Source organism: Apis cerana, linkage group LG10 (assembly GCF_029169275.1).
Source record: "Apis cerana isolate GH-2021 linkage group LG10, AcerK_1.0, whole genome shotgun sequence".
Taxonomy (NCBI): Eukaryota; Metazoa; Arthropoda; class Insecta; order Hymenoptera; family Apidae; genus Apis; species Apis cerana.
In genome coordinates this window covers 9,549,093-9,564,767 of record NC_083861.1, presented here as the reverse complement: position 1 = coordinate 9,564,767, position 15,675 = coordinate 9,549,093, and the positions used below count along the sequence as shown (strand labels likewise).

At 41.6% G+C, this 15,675-nt stretch overlaps 1 protein-coding gene across 1 annotated transcript; it reads left to right on the top strand.

The window, feature by feature from the left end:
- Positions 1 to 82: 82 nt before the first annotated feature.
- Positions 83 to 15,042, top strand: LOC107999549 (transcriptional coactivator YAP1). Its single transcript, XM_017059472.3, has 6 exons — positions 83 to 1,373; positions 10,009 to 10,232; positions 10,352 to 10,542; positions 10,608 to 10,794; positions 10,925 to 11,010; positions 11,098 to 15,042. Exons 1-6 carry the CDS (start codon positions 742 to 744, stop codon positions 11,191 to 11,193), a joined length of 1,416 nt encoding a protein of 471 aa, XP_016914961.2. The 5' UTR covers positions 83 to 741; the 3' UTR covers positions 11,194 to 15,042.
- Positions 15,043 to 15,675: the final 633 nt, after the last annotated feature.

The window sequence follows — 15,675 nt, the reverse complement described above, 5'->3', positions numbered from 1 at the left end:
AATTAATTAGTAGAAAAGAAATTAATTAATAAGAAGTTTAAAAAATATGATAAAAAATTAATATTAATAAAAATATATTATGCATATTATATAATTTATTAATCTTATAATAAAATCTATAAATTTCTTAATTTTTTTATCATTGAATCTCTTAAATCGGTTAATAGTAAACAATAATAGTAGTCAAATTATTATTTTAACTCAAAGATAAGATAGATAAAGTTATATTAATCGAAAATGCGATAAGAAATTTGAAAATACCGCCAGCATATATATAATAAGAATAACGAACAACAGAGGGAGCGGAAACCTAAGCATCGCTTGAACACACGAGAGTTTCTAGGCCCTGCACGTAATCGCGTGTCCACGCACGGTGAACGCTAGCACTCGTTTGCTAGACGGCCGGCTAGCAAAACGAGTCGATTTCTCCTGGTGCGCGATATCGCGGTAAGAGGTGGAGGATACGTTACTCGTCGAAAAATTGGAGGGTATTGTCGAAGGCACCGGTTACGAGGGGACCTTGTGGTAGTTAGACAGGAAACGACAGGAACGAGACAGAATAGCCGAGAAGACGGAAAGGAGAAAAGAAGAAAAGAAGGAAAGAAAGAACGGTGGAAGAAGAGGAAGAGAGACGGAAATAAAGAAGAACGAAAGGTAGCCAGAGTGTACAGGACACACGAGGAGAGAGACGACAGGGCGAGAGAAAGACACACACGAAGCGCGTAGAGTGCGTGATCCAAAATGGCGCTGAACCAGGACGTGGACCAGTTGTCGAAGAGTAATCTCGTGGTAAGGATCGATCAAAACTCCGAATCGGATCTACAAGCGCTATTCGACAGCGTCCTGAAGCCAGACTCGAAGCGTCCGCTGCAAGTACCATTGCGCATGCGCAATCTACCAGATTCCTTCTTTAATCCACCGTCGACGGGTAGCAAAAGTCCCTCGATCTCGCATTCCCGGGAGAATTCGGCGGATTCGGCGTTCGGTACAGCAGCCGCGGCCGCAGCGGCAGCAGTCGGCGGCGGTGGGCCAACACCCGGTGGAAACGCGACTGGTACACCGGCTACCGGAGCAGCAGGTGCGGCTACTGGTGGAAATGGAAATAGCGCTGGTAGCGGATCAAACGCCGCAGGTGCGGCCGCGGCTGGCCTTACCGTAGCTCATCCTCGCGCCCACAGCAGCCCGGCTTCTCTTCAGCAAACCTACGCCTCGGCTCAGCAGGCGCCTCAGCACGCGCCTCAACCGCACGCGCGTCACCATCATCACCAGAAGCAGCGCAGCTACGACGTCATCAGTACGGTCGACGACCTAGGTCCCCTGCCGCATGGATGGGAACAGGCGCGCACCCCCGAGGGACAAATCTACTTCCTCAAGTAAGTCTACTTTTCTTCTACTTTTTTTTCCTCATATTTTATTTTTTTCTAATTTTCTGTTTGTCTGTCTGTCTGTCTGTCTGTTTGTCTCTCTCTCCCTCTCTCCCTCCCTTCCTTTCTCTCTCTCTCTCTCTCTCCTTTCCCCCTCTCTTATACTATCCTGTTTTTATGTTCCCGCCCATTTCATTCGTTTTTTTTACATCGATACACACATATATTTTCATCGATTTCTGGAAATTTTTCGAAGATGTCTATGAAATCTGGTTGGTTAAGATCAACGGAATCCTCGTTAACGCTCTTAAGGTTTCCTCTATAAACGTAAGTTTCATGTTGCTCGATCCTCTTAGGGCATTACACGAGAACCAGAAAATAGGAAGAGAATACCGGCATCGATTTGAAATTTTCTTGTGATTTTGTAGTGATTTCACAATATAATTGACTCATTTCCAAGTGGTTCCTATCCTAGAACTATTGAATAAACGTTCCTACTTCGGATCGAAGCAACTGCTGTATATGTGACTGCTGCTTCGTATTTTCGCCGTGTTGGGGTCCCACATACCTCAAGGCCGTTACTGTCTTTATCACCACCTCGTCTTACTCATCGTTGTTTCTTCGTTCCTCCATTTCTCAGCCGTCTCTCCCCACCGCGAGCGGTTCGTCATATATCCTCGTTGTCCCCGCCATCCCGTTTTCTCATCTTTCTCTTTGCTCGGGTCTCCTTGTCAATCTCGTGCCGCCTACTCGATACCTCCAGTCCCTTCCCCAAGTTTCTCCTCCATCTCGCTCGTTTAACCTGATCCACCTGCACCGTCACTAGGATTCCCACGTGTCACCTGTCGTGGGAAACGCTCCTCGTATGCTTTGTCGCCTTGTTCGTCTCCTTCCACCCACCTGTCTTTCACTGACTCGGACGTTTCTCCATTAAGCGTCTCTCTTTTTTCGAATGGTCGCGTTTAATTTTCAATCTTTCCCAATTTTTTTGACAGAAACAGATAGAAGAGGAGAAGTTTTAAATAAATCGTCAAAATCGTTCGTTCTCTTTTAAAACATATTTCGTTTCGTATGTATTCGTTTATCGATCGTTTATCGAAGGTATATATAAGAATTGGAAAGATTAAACAATCGTCGTGTATCACCTCCTTCGATTTCTTCGAGTTCACGTGTTTTCCTTCGAGTGTCGATCGATCGACCGCGTTACACTTTCCTCCTTGTTTGCTTTGATGTCCGATTACGATTTCGTTGATCGAGTAGTTGATGTCACGTCGAGATATCCCCGGGTTGATAATCGATATGTTTCATCGTCGATAACGAGTATATGTACCTGCAGACGAAAGGATTCTCGTTTATATAATATTTATATATATATATATATATATATACTTGTACTTTTATAAATATTCATCGTGTCTCCTCTTCGCCTTTCTGAAAGCCGATTGAAAAGGGCTTTCATTCGCATTTTCTGGTATTGTTCTTCGCCTCGTTTCCAAGTATTTTCTTTTTTTCTTTTTTTTTTATTTATTTGCTAAAACGTGAGAGAAACGATTCACAGAGAAGATGGAAAAAACTCGAGAAATTTCTTCGTCCTTTTGTATGTATGCATCTTCTTTCAAAGGATTTACCTGAGGTTAGCATTCGAACCTATTTCTGTTTCACCTGCAAATTCTACCTGCCGCTAAAAATCGTGAGAACACTTTAGCCAGGGACGATTTTTTGGAATACCGGGAACTGCATTTTGCCGTTCGTGAGAATTGTTCATTCAAAGTATTCTTTTTGATTCTTAGTATTCCAAATTTTCCGATTTAATGCGAACTCTTCTTTCTCATCCAAAATTTAAAACGTCGTTTCATGAAAACAATCGATTCAAGGAAATCTATCTATGCCCCTACGTTGAAAACATCGGAAGTCGGTTTCCCGATAAACGACACTTAGCAAGCTCGAAAGCGGTATCGCCAAGATCGTCGCGGTTTCATTCCGTTTAAGAGGAATTTCTTTCAGGGAAATTACGTTTCCATTTACGTTTCACGATTCCACCGTGTGAAACTCGTATGGACGTCGCCGCATGACGAACCTTTGCTCGAGATACCATCGTGAAAGTCGTAAAACACATCGATAATTATCGTCCAATGAATCGAACAATTTTCAGATAATGTTTCATTGATTTTCAATGAGCAGCCTGTTTTTCCATTAATCGTTATTTAATCGCTCCGTAACGAAACATCCTTAATAACGAAACATCCTTAATCCATTTCTCGAACTACCTGGAGTCGTACCGAAATGTTACGTAAAAACGTAATTAGGCAATCTATCCTGCCGATCTCTACTGCCCGTAATTTCTACTACGTCGCCGTTCTCCATAGCCAATTCCAGTTTTGTAAAAAGTTCACAATCGTACTCGTGTTTTCGTATTAAGAATCGAGTTTCCTCGTTCATTTGCTTGTTAATCGCGTTCGAAATCGTGCGAAATTTTAATCTATGTTTCCATAACACCGAAGCTTCTAAAATTGTTAGGTTAGGCTATAGGTATTGGTAACGTGATCATTTGCGATGCTGGAAACGGAATAAAAAAATAAAGAAAGAAAAGAAACGACTCAACGAATAATTATTCGAGAATCATTAAGTTTCGACGAGTTATATATCGTTTTCGTGCTTCTGATTCGTGCCTATTCTTTACGTGTAAATATCGTTTAATCGTTTATTAGAGTACAGTCGTAATCATGGACCAGTAGCACTTTGAATTGTTGTGCGTGGAAGGAGAAAAATCATTGCATTCCCTCGATAGACGTAACACAGCGGCCGCGAGGAGAGTTGGTCGGTAATGGCCGATGGTAAAAGAAGTGCAGCCAACCGAGAGACGCATGGTTGTTGTATTATGCAGTAATGACTGCCGTGACGGCACCCGTGTCTTCTCTCTGTTATTCCTCTTCTCTCGCGCCGTTCGTCCAATTACCTCTGCTCCGTCTCTTCGAGCTTTTGGATCTTATCCAGAAGCGGGACTTATTAGAATCTAATTTGCGTAATTGAAACGTGATTCGAGCCGCGAACAAACTGATTTCTTGAAACCCTTCTAGGAAGTGTCTTTCTTTTCTCTTTTCTCTCTTTCTCCGTCACCGTTTCCTCTCTTGCATTCTAGGTATAATATATTTTTCGCGAGAAAATAAGAAGAGAAAAGAGACGCGAAAAAAGAGAATATTATTTATTGCGCTTTTGATTTCGATTTCGATTGAGACGCGTTACAAACATGATTTCCGCTGAATTTTCACGAAAAATAAGAATTTTCGTGAACGGGATTGAGTGAAAATTTGTTCAAAAGCACATACAATTTTTTTCTCGGAGTTTTAGTTTGCCGCGGTTGGCGGGCAGATTGCTCGTTACCTCGCCGTATAATGTTATACTTGGGTCCCGTTAGCTAGGCTCGCGTATTACATACTAGCGAGGAGGAGCAACTGTATTCCGACGAAACGAAACGACTTTGCGAACCAGCCGGAGGGAATTTTTTTTTTCTTTTTTTTTTCTCTTCTTCTTTTCATTGTGGGGACGTAAACAGTCCTTCGGCATGGCTTGTTCTCTCTTCGCTCTTCGAGGTGGGACGCGGGTAAAGAGACGGCGATGCGCATTCGTCCGCTCGCTCGTTCGTTTAAACGCGAGGCGTGTAGACGCGTGCCTCGGAACGAAAGGTCTTGCCAGCTCGAGAAACACGTTTCACCGCCAGGTGAACACACGAGACACGACGAGCAGGCATCCAAGGTTTTCCGCCAACTGTATCATTTGACGAAACATTAGTCACGAGCAGAGTCACATTTTACCAGTGGAATTCGCTCGGCTCGCCGTTTATTCGCTCCTACGGATCTCGTTTATCGAGCCTCTTTGCCAAACTATGTTATTCCTCTTTCCATTAAAAACATACCCGTCCAATTTTCCCGGCCAAATTTCTTTTACTTTTCAGACTCGTCGAAAATCCATCGAATCATCTCTGATTGTTGTATGGATAGGACGAGAGAGGAATAGGTTCTTCGCATTAGTCAGAACGAATCTGCGGGAACAGCTTGGCGGCTATTGCGCATATTTCGCACGAGTCGCATTCGATCTTTCCGCTATCTTGATTTTTATCCGATATATATTTTCTCGCGTGATCGAATGTTGTTTGAAAATCGAATGTTTGTCGATCGTTGTTCCAATCGTTCCAACGTAGTTAGGCCAAAGAATCGAATAATGTGTTACACGGGGAACATAATCGTAGCGGCTGAAACGTAAATGGCAATTGATTCGCGACTACTTCCTTGTGTTACAGCGAGAAATAATGCGAATCTTTCGCAAACTTGTCGATAACGGGCACGAGGAGAGGTGATCCGTGAGCGGAGTGGAACGCCGCGACATATATCAGAGCCGTTTTCCTCGTAAATTCATTTCGAGGACGTTTAGTACATATGCATTTTCGAATGCAGTGAAAGTTGGGCTTGCACGCGCGCGCGCCTGCGCGACATCGGCATCCTGTTGCGTTCTCAGGGTCAGTTCGACAACGCGGACACGCGCGTTTTCCTTCAATTTTTCCATTTCATACCCCGATATTTCGTTTTATCGGCCTCCTCGTGTCACCTCGAAGTTTTTATCTCGAGAAGAAAAAGAAAAGGAGAAAAAAAAAAGAAAGAAAAAGAGAAAGAGACGAAAGGCTATTCGAGAAATTCGAGAAGAAACTATGCGGTGATTGCTCGTGAAACGACCACGTTTCCGCACCGTGTCGAACGGGAATAATCCGTTTCTCGTTTGGCGTGCCGCGTCTCGAAAGACGTTCCTCTCGATAAGCGAAAGGTACGGAACGATAAATAACACATTCGTGACGCGAGGAGAACTAAAAACGCGAGATAAACGACACACGGCAGACTTTATTTTACGCGCGCGTCACGTTCGATCTATTTGTATTACGACGTACCGTGTAACATTTACTTGGACGCGCGTGTGCGTGCGCGCGGACGCGAGCGTAACAGTTGCATCGTACGTATTATGCCGCGTTTATAGTAATCGGCGTTTTATATGGCGAACGGAGGGAGTAGGTCGTGCTCTTTTCCGCAAACGTGTTATAAACGTTAAGGCGTATTCTCGCATAAGGATCTCGGGCTTTTTACTCGGCCCACTCTCGGGAGGCTAAAGACCCCGACACACCTGTAGACGAGAGAATCTCGAGTCGCGAACGCCGGATAGGAGGACAAATCTCCGGGAATACCTCGAATGTATCGAAAGTTCAAGGCGAACCGTGGTGTCCTCCTCGGTTCGCCTTGCTCTCGCCGCTTCTTTTGATTAACGATCACCGATCGTCCAATCCTATTTTTCTTCCATCGCCTTTCGAACGAAGAGTCGCTTCATATTTTTTTTTTCTTTTTTTTTTTCCCCCCGATTTTTCTTGAACTTAAGATAGATATCAAACAATGACTTCGATCGAATCGAAGTCATAAAGGGATCATTTTTTTTTTTTTACGATACATTCGATATCTCTTAATCTCTGCGTTCGTGGACAAAGGTCTATAGTTTTAATGTTTTAATCATCGTGATATTTATTTATAGATTTCTTTCGGATAAAGAGATGTGTTTCCGATTTAGATAACGGCGAAATTTTTCATGCTTCTAGGTAATTTCGTTAATTATCATTTACACCGCGTTAATTGGCCGGTAAATATCGCTACGTATTTATTCGTGTTCTGCTGCACGGTGCTGTTTCGCGCGCTACGTTTAATTTATGCTCTCCCGAAGCGAAGATTCTCAATTGATACGCTGCGCGTCGTGTCTCTGACGCGTAGCTCTGTTCATTCAAAGATGCCTTTGCTTTCTCGTTTACTGTACGTCTAGTATCGACCGTTTAATGCTCTCCATCGAATTGTGAAAACAAGGAATATTATATCCTCCTATTTTGTCGCCCGATTTTCGAGCTGAGAGAATCTTATACTCTAGAAAGAAAGAAGAGAATAAAGGAAAACGTATACACATATATCTCGTGGCGCTTATTCGTTCTCACAGGCCATTAAAAGGGCGCGTTTGGAGGTCGTTTCGATGATAAAATCGAGGAGCTAGGAGATCGGTTGTCGTCGTCGTTGTCTGTCTGTCTGTCTCTCTCTCTCTCTCTCTCGAAGATAGGTTTTTCGAGGAGGGGGGGAGTGTAAGAGGGAGGCAACGCGAACCGCACGACGGCGACCAAGACGACGACCACGACAACGACAACGACCAAGACGACGACCAAGACGACGACGAAGACGACGACGGGAGAGAAGAGCAGGCAAGCGAAAGAGAGCGTCGGTGCGAGAGTGTCTATTTACGAGTTGTCCGGCGCCGTGATGTCCGGAGTAAAAATACATCGTAGTCCGTATGCTGTGCGCCACACAGAAACCCTCTTGTAATTCTCCAATGCTCTCGAGCTGCCTGCCTGGCTGCCTGGTTGCCTGTTCGCCTGCTAGCCTGCCTGCTTGCTTGCTCGCTTGCTTGCTCGCTCGCTTGCTTGCTTGCTTGCTTGCTCGCTTGCTTGCTTGCTTGCTTGCTTGCTTGCTTGCCTGCCTGCCTGCCTGCTTGCTTACCTCTCCCTCTTTTCCTCTTCTCGCTTCTCTACCCTTGCCTCTCCACCTAGCCCTCCCTCCCTCTCTCTCTTTCTCCTTCTCTACTTCGAACTCTCTTGGAACGAATCCAACCGCTCCCGGAGAGACCCGCGACATGTAGCTTTTGGAACACACCGCCGCTCTGTATTCTGCTATGCCACCGATCACGCATCCCGGAGATAGATTTTCAATTTATTTCTCTCCGCCCCCCTCCCCCCTCTCTCCTTCCCTCTCATAGCCGATTTTCCTGTTATTTTTCCAACTGACGGGGGAAAGGTGTGCTTTTCTCGAGTCGATCACGGGACGGATGAGTCGGAGTGGGGGACGGCGGTAAAGAAAGGCGTCATCCTCGAACATGGTACGAAGAAAAAGTGATAATAATAATTATTCTCTTCGAAAATGGAGAGGAGGAAGAATTTTCTTAATTACGATCGAATCGTTAAAGGGGGCATCGTTGTTAGGAGATCGAGGGATCGATCGCTTTTTTTTCTCTCTCTCTCTGTCTCCTTTCATTCTTCTTATCCCGCGGGTGTTCGATGGCTGGATCTCGGGAAACGAGATGCAGCTTAACACGGTCGATCAGATATATCCCCGATTGGATAATGCTCTTAATGTTAAAATTACGTCAAACGTAGTTCTGTTCCGCGGGTATTATTAACCGTGTAAGAAGATTTGTTTCTCGCTCGAAAATACCGCGAACCAGTGTGCACGATAGCCCGATGCCGATTTAAACAACTTGTTTATGTCCCTCGTTGATCGTTTAAACGAAACGCATTAAGTCATCGTGCATGGAATGCAAACGGGTGACACTTTTGCCAAAATATTAAGAGAAGCCCAAGTCTTTTGCCGTCCCGTGAGCTGATTCAAGAAACGTGCGAATTGTTCGGGGAACTCGTGGCCCTCCCCCTCGCGATTAGTAAACGCGTACAAACTTAGAACGAATTTCGGGAATTATTGTTATTCGAAAATGTTGCTACCAACATCGATGCAAAAATTTGCCACGCAATGTGGATCGAATCGGATCGGATCGGATCGGATAGATATATAGGTGATACATCGTCGTTCGGTCGGAAAATTTCGATGTTGGAGCACACGGGTGTCGTATTAAGCGTGGCGCATGTTCGTCCGTTGTCTAAAATTTCTTTGGAGTCAGGCAAGGTAGCCGGTTCGCAAAGGTATTCGTTTCATGAAGGTAAATAAGAAACGGTGGTGGACGGTATAGCGTTTTCCACTTCCTCCCGGTTGAAAAATGACACGTGAGTAAGGTAAATACGTTAGATAGAGGGAAGACGACGGGATCGGCAAATCACAGCCATTAGCCGCTATTTTTGTCGACCGAGAGACGCGTAGTGTTTTCGTGCAACTAAAGTCGTTTCGAACTAAACGACGTGGCTCCGCATCCTCGTCCCCGTCTCCTAACCCGGCGTTAGGAAACTATGCTTCGCGATTTAATTAACCACGATCCTCTTCCCAGTGTACGCAAGAAGAAATTAATTCGACCGAGTGCGAGTTACGTTATCGTTTTCAAGGACCCACCCGTTCTCTCCCATATAGCAGGGAAATTGTGCGCGGTAATTTCCGAAAACGGAGTTCAGGTTCATCACGTACGGTACACAGCCCGTTTCTATTTCCGCGAAACGCTTTAATAAAATACGATACGATGTCCTCGAACGCGCACATTTCGAATGCGGTTTCTCGATTCTTTCTCGATTCTTCTTCGATTTATCCCGATTTACGACGAATCGTCGAAGAAAGGAAATCTCTCCGGGGGATATCTGGGGATAAAGCGCGCCCCCGGCGACCGGCCTTTTCTTCCTCCATTCAAAGAGGAAAAATTTCGTGAAATACATTTTATTCGAGACGTTAAAACTCGTGTGCTAACTACCGCTAGGCGCCTGCTGTTACTCCTTCGCGTCGTCTTTTGAATGGAACTATTTTTAGAATGCGCCTACTATATGTGGATAACTGTACGTGCCGTGGCGTATTCAGTTTCTGCACGGAGCCACGCTATACGTACAAAATAGCACCACGTCTAAATGTGTTATAATTTTATTTTCCAGCCACCTGACGCGAACCACGACATGGGAAGATCCACGAAAAACAGCGGCGGCAGCGAACGTGGCGGCTGTGGCCGCAGCCGTCGACAATGGAAAATCCTCGACCGGCGCTACCAATTCTCTAGGTCCATTGCCCGACGGATGGGAACAAGCGCGTACTCCCGAAGGAGAAATCTATTTCATTAATCATCAGACACGCACCACTTCGTGGTTCGATCCAAGAATCCGTAAGTTTCCTCCTGATCGATATCGCGTAGATCGCGTTTCTTACTAATAGAATCTTTGCTTTAGTTTCATCTTGGATAATTTTTATTCGATTGAATTAATAATAATTGTCCTGTTTCAGCCACTCATCTTCAAAGGGCCCCAACCTCAGGTGCAATGTTACCGCAAAATTGGCTTCAACAGCAACAACCTACAGGTGGTGGTATTCAGAATAATCAAACATTGCAAGCGTGTCAACAGAAACTTCGCCTCCAGTCGCTACAAATGGAACGCGAGCGTCTCAAACAACGGCAACAGGAAATTATACGTCAGGTAATTGCTCGAGTGTTCGATCGCTTCTGTTTCCGATATTAACGCGCCATATTTTTCACCTGCAGCAAGAGCTAATGCTTCGACAGAGCACCACCGATGCCGCTATGGACCCATTTTTATCGGGAATCAACGAGCAACACGCACGTCAGGAAAGCGCAGACAGTGGTCTGGGCCTTGGTTCTGCTTACTCTCTTCCTCACACACCGGAAGATTTTCTTGCAAATATCGACGATAATATGGATGGTACAAGCGGTAAGATGTTGTTCGTATTTAGCGTAGTGATAAGGATAATTGGTTTAAACATTTTTCCATAAACATTTTTCATTCGTTTCGCTTTGTTCTACTTATCGGTGTTAAAAGCTTTCTTTTGTTTTTCTAACAGATGGTGGCGCACCCATGGAAACCCCGGATCTTTCTACTCTGAGCGATAATATCGATTCAACCGATGATCTTGTTCCATCGTTACAGGTATCTATTGGAATTGAATCCGGTATATTTAAAAGCAATTATAGGGTATTTCGTAATCTTTTTTTTTTTTGTAAACTTTGTTTTTAGCTGAGCGAAGATTTTAGTAGCGATATTTTGGACGATGTGCAATCGTTGATAAACCCTAATACGACGAAACCTGAAAACGTGCTGACGTGGCTGTAGTATGGAGGAGGGAATTGTCTATGACAGGCAAGCGATTTATGAAATTGATTCGTTACAAAAAAAAAAAAAAAATTGCAATTTCAATACGTCTAAACTGAATGGAATGATTCTAGAGGATCAATACCAATAAAGTAACGACTATTCCATAGGAAAAAAAAAAAAAAAACGCACGTGAACGAGAAAAAAATTTAAAGTTTAAGTAGAAATGGAGCCTTAATTACAACGCGTTATGCTCAACGTATATACGAACGTGTATACAGCAACATTCGCAGGGTGTCCTAGAAATGTTGACAATCATGCGGATGATCGTACTTTTTATTGAATTCTATACCGTGAATTTCTTGTTATTTGACACGTTTGTTGAACGACAAAAGATGGTAAAAAATGATGAATTCGAAGCCTTAAAAATCTAGTGTTCATGGCAAGCTTGTCGAGTCTTCCTGAAGAAAATTTTTGAGAATGTTGAGCAGGCCGTATTTATCATTGAGGCTTCTGGTGGAAACTAGTTTATCTTCATCTTTTTTTGCCACCTGTTGGAATCGAATAAAGAATACGATCTTTGATATTGTATTTCGAGATTTTTAGGACATCTTGTATGTAAATGAAGAACGTATTCGGATCCTTTCTCTTTCTCTCTTGTTATTAGAGTATTTGAGTGTTGAGTATGTTTGTATGCGTGTATGAGTGTGTTTGTCCCCAACATTTTGTATATAAGTTTGTATTTCTATACTAAAGCATATATTGTACGATAGGGAGCAAGAGAAAGGACTGAATATTATGGGTAATAAATATTTAATGTGCGTACCGCTCGGGTTAACGAAGGGAGAGCGTAATGGAAGAAAAAAAGCTCGATATACTTCCCGATAGTAATGGAGTAGACAAGTAAATTGTTGTTTAATTATATTTATATCACGTTGGTTTACAACATAAATCTGATATCATGACATATCAGATTTTCTTTTTTTTTTTTTTTTTTTTTTAATAGGATCATCGATCTCGCGTGTGATTTAAATTTAAAAGAAATAAAAGGAAAGAAGGAAACATCATACCTGATGTGTTCACGGAATTTCAACGTATATATTGAAAGATCGTGAAACGAAACGAGAAATAAGTGCAATTATTATGAAAATGTGTAGAGGGAAGATAAAGAAGAGAAAGAGAGAAAGAGAGAAGGGTATGATGTTCGATATTTTTATTCGAATATTCGTCGATTCATGTAGCGGTGATCTTTATACAATATTTACGGAAGCAACGGCAGCGTCTAAAAGTATCGAAGCATTTTTAACACACGGACACACTTGTCTATACTTTCAAGTTGACATATGGAGTAAATCGTGTTACGTGTATGATTCAGGTTCGAAACAGATTTCTTCGAATCGTGTGTCAAATGTAAGTATATGTATATATATATACGTATACGTATTAAGCATATGTATATACACGGTATATATATACACATACACATACACTACAATCGAGTGTCGATAATGCTCAGACTATTTTACAAGCGATATGCTTAAACGAAGTGCCTTTTCATTGCAATCGATTAGAACGACGATACTGATCGTCATTTTTTTAAAGCAATAACCGTCCATACGAGATGTTTATGAATGAACATGTGGTAATTGTTAAAATAGACAAACACGTTTTTAGACCCTTTTAAATACTTTGAAGAGGGGAACACAAAATGAATATATATATTTTTTTTATATATAAAGTCTATACTTGTTACGAATTGCAGTTATTGGTATTTTGAAATCACTGTTAGATTGTAAAATTCTCTTACGTTTTATACTACATACAGTTATATAATGGAGATTACAAAAGGAGAGTATATGATATTTATAGATTATCTTTAAATATCTTTAGCCTTAAGGATTTTTCCCGTTCTTCCTTCCCTGTGCTTTTGGGAGTAAGAACGTTGAAAGAAGAAGAAGAAGAAAAAAAAAAAAGAGGCCGTTAATCTTGTACTTTGTCTACGTTTCTCGTGAAACAACCTGTAGTAATGGTTATTACCGAATAATCAAAGCGACACGGTAAAGAGGAGACAACGTGCGTACACGTATATTTAGTTACATGGCAGCTTAAGTGTAATACATACATCATTTAAAAAAGGAAAAAAAAGAAAAAGGAAAAAAAAAGAAGAAAAAAAGAAAAAGAAAAAAATAAAGAACAGAGGAAACGGAGGTTGACGTAACTTTCTATTGTTAGTCCGAAATAATGCGGCGATAACGTTGATAAGTTCCGTACCCCAGTGATAACGATCACGCAATCATCGAATTTTATCCGACTGATTTATTCCATATTTTACGTTTTTATTTCAGTAGTTAAAAAGAAATAATAATAATAATTAAAAAAAAAAAAAAAAAAAAAAGAAAGAAAGAAAAGGGAGAAAAACAGTTTCATTTTTCTCAAATAATCAAAATATTATCTTGTTAAACTTTCCTTGTTGATCATGGAATATTCATTGTTATTGAATCGTCGCAGTTACGTCTGCCAACCGCGATTGTCCGTCAAAGATCACGTAATGTTTCATTAAGAAATTAGAAAAGAAAGAAAGAAAGAAAGAAAAAAAAATCGGAAAAAGAAAATGAGAGAAACAATCGGAATTGTAAGCTCTCCTGCCTTTTCCCCTAGTAAGGAAAAGTTTCGGAGATGCAAATCAGATTTTTTTCTTTTGTAGTTATTCGCACGCCTGGTTTTATCTTTCTTACTAGCCGTGCGAGTAGCGCGAGTATTCGACCTCTTTTTATTTTTTAACGAAGTAATAAAACGATCATGTAATATTCATTCGATATTTGTGTTACTATCTGTATTATTCGACTGAAACTTGGAAAGCGATCGCTATGTATAGTAGCAACGTGTTAGCAAACATAAAACACAGTAGACCTGATCGATGATGCTTATTACGTCATCTATCTATTAATAATCATTATAGGGCGAAAATATTTTATTATTAATCTCTTTTATCGACGAAGGTTTCTGTGCAAAAATTATATTATTATTGTTATTTAGACGAATATTAAACGATTACATAAACGAAGGCACTGTTTAGCTTAAGAAAATTTATATCAAAACAATTGAAACAAGTTTAATTAAGTAGTATGCATTTGTACATATATTATGATTATTTTTAAGAAGCACAAAAATTTATTACTTTATCTACGACGTCTACTATGTTTTCTGTTATAATGGTTATTATATCCGATTGTAATGCGAAGTTTATACGCGAAGATCTATTTCTCTTTTTTTTTTTTTTGTGTGTGTGAACGCGATCCAGGAAAGTTACCATCGTTAACGAGGATTATGTAATCTATGCGTATTACACGATGATATATGCATTACTCTCGATGCGATAGCTTCCAGGCGTGTCAGGTCAGATACATTTAATGTATTATTTTTATTGCTAGTTAACGATAATATTAATATTACCATACCGTATCTTGCTTTTAGTCTAAACTCAATTTTTAGTTGTTACGTTCAGGGGCGGGGGAGCATCGCGTGGAGGTGGAGATACCTCTCAGCAAAGTGCCTTTCAATTTTAAAGCAAAGAAAAAAAAGAAAAAAGAAAAATGTGTTATTTCACGATAATGGAAAAATCGTTTGTTAATAACAATCGAATAACCGAAAACAGAAAATGAAAACAAGTCTTCAAACTCCCCGTGGGTGACACATCCATAATATCTGAGATTATACATACTACTACTACGAGAAGCAATTAGTTGTTTAATATCAGTATTTAAATATGCTCATTGGCAATAATTTGTGACGTATACATTTTTATATCGGTAACAAGTGCCTTAGTAATAACGATAATGATAAATATATTGTTTACTTACGTACTGACAATCGATGTTCATTCTTTACTCCTAATTTTTAATTTCCTTTTTTCTTTTTTTTTTTTTTTTTTACATCCTTTCAAGATTACCCAAGCTCCAAAGCAAACGTGTTTCTCACGTTTCTCAGATTTGAGAAATATCGCGTCGTGTGTACACTCGTTTCTAAAGGAAAAATTCAAATCTCGAAAGGGGTCGAATCCCACGTTATTCCTTCGCCATATGACGTAACTTACCTACCTTATACGGACGTAGTCAATCTCGATAGGTATGTCCCATTTACCACGCGTAGTCCCACGCAAATTGCGGAGGCATCCAAGTCTCTCGTTTTTTTCCCCTCTAAACCCGTCCTTGCGCTCTCTCGGCTCGCCATTGTTGTTAGTCATCGAGGCGGCCGCCTCGTTTCGCAGCCGAAATGATCGATCGGCGAAAAACGGGAGAGAAGCGGTGATGCCCGTGTTCTTTTTCCACGGATATGTAGCTCGGATCGTGGGCATCAGCCATCGCTTCTGGGACGAGATGGAAGCGGCAGATTTCTGATTTGGCAAGGGGTGGGTTTGAACGGCGATGGGGAAGGAAGGAAAGACGGCAGTTTGCGAGGGTGGCCACGAACCCCATGACGTCCCGCACGCTCCACGAGTATTTT

What these genes read in the sequence shown, in the direction of transcription:
- LOC107999549 (XM_017059472.3), top strand. Translation starts at nt 742, where the DNA reads ATGGCGCTGAACCAGGACGTGGACCAGTTGTCGAAGAGTAATCTCGTG. An exon ending in TAATATGGATGGTACAAGCG is followed by an intron (nt 10,795 to 10,924) that starts GTAAGATGTTGT and finishes TTTTTCTAACAG; the next exon opens with ATGGTGGCGCACCCATGGAA. An exon ending in ATCTTGTTCCATCGTTACAG is followed by an intron (nt 11,011 to 11,097) that starts GTATCTATTGGA and finishes CTTTGTTTTTAG; the next exon opens with CTGAGCGAAGATTTTAGTAG.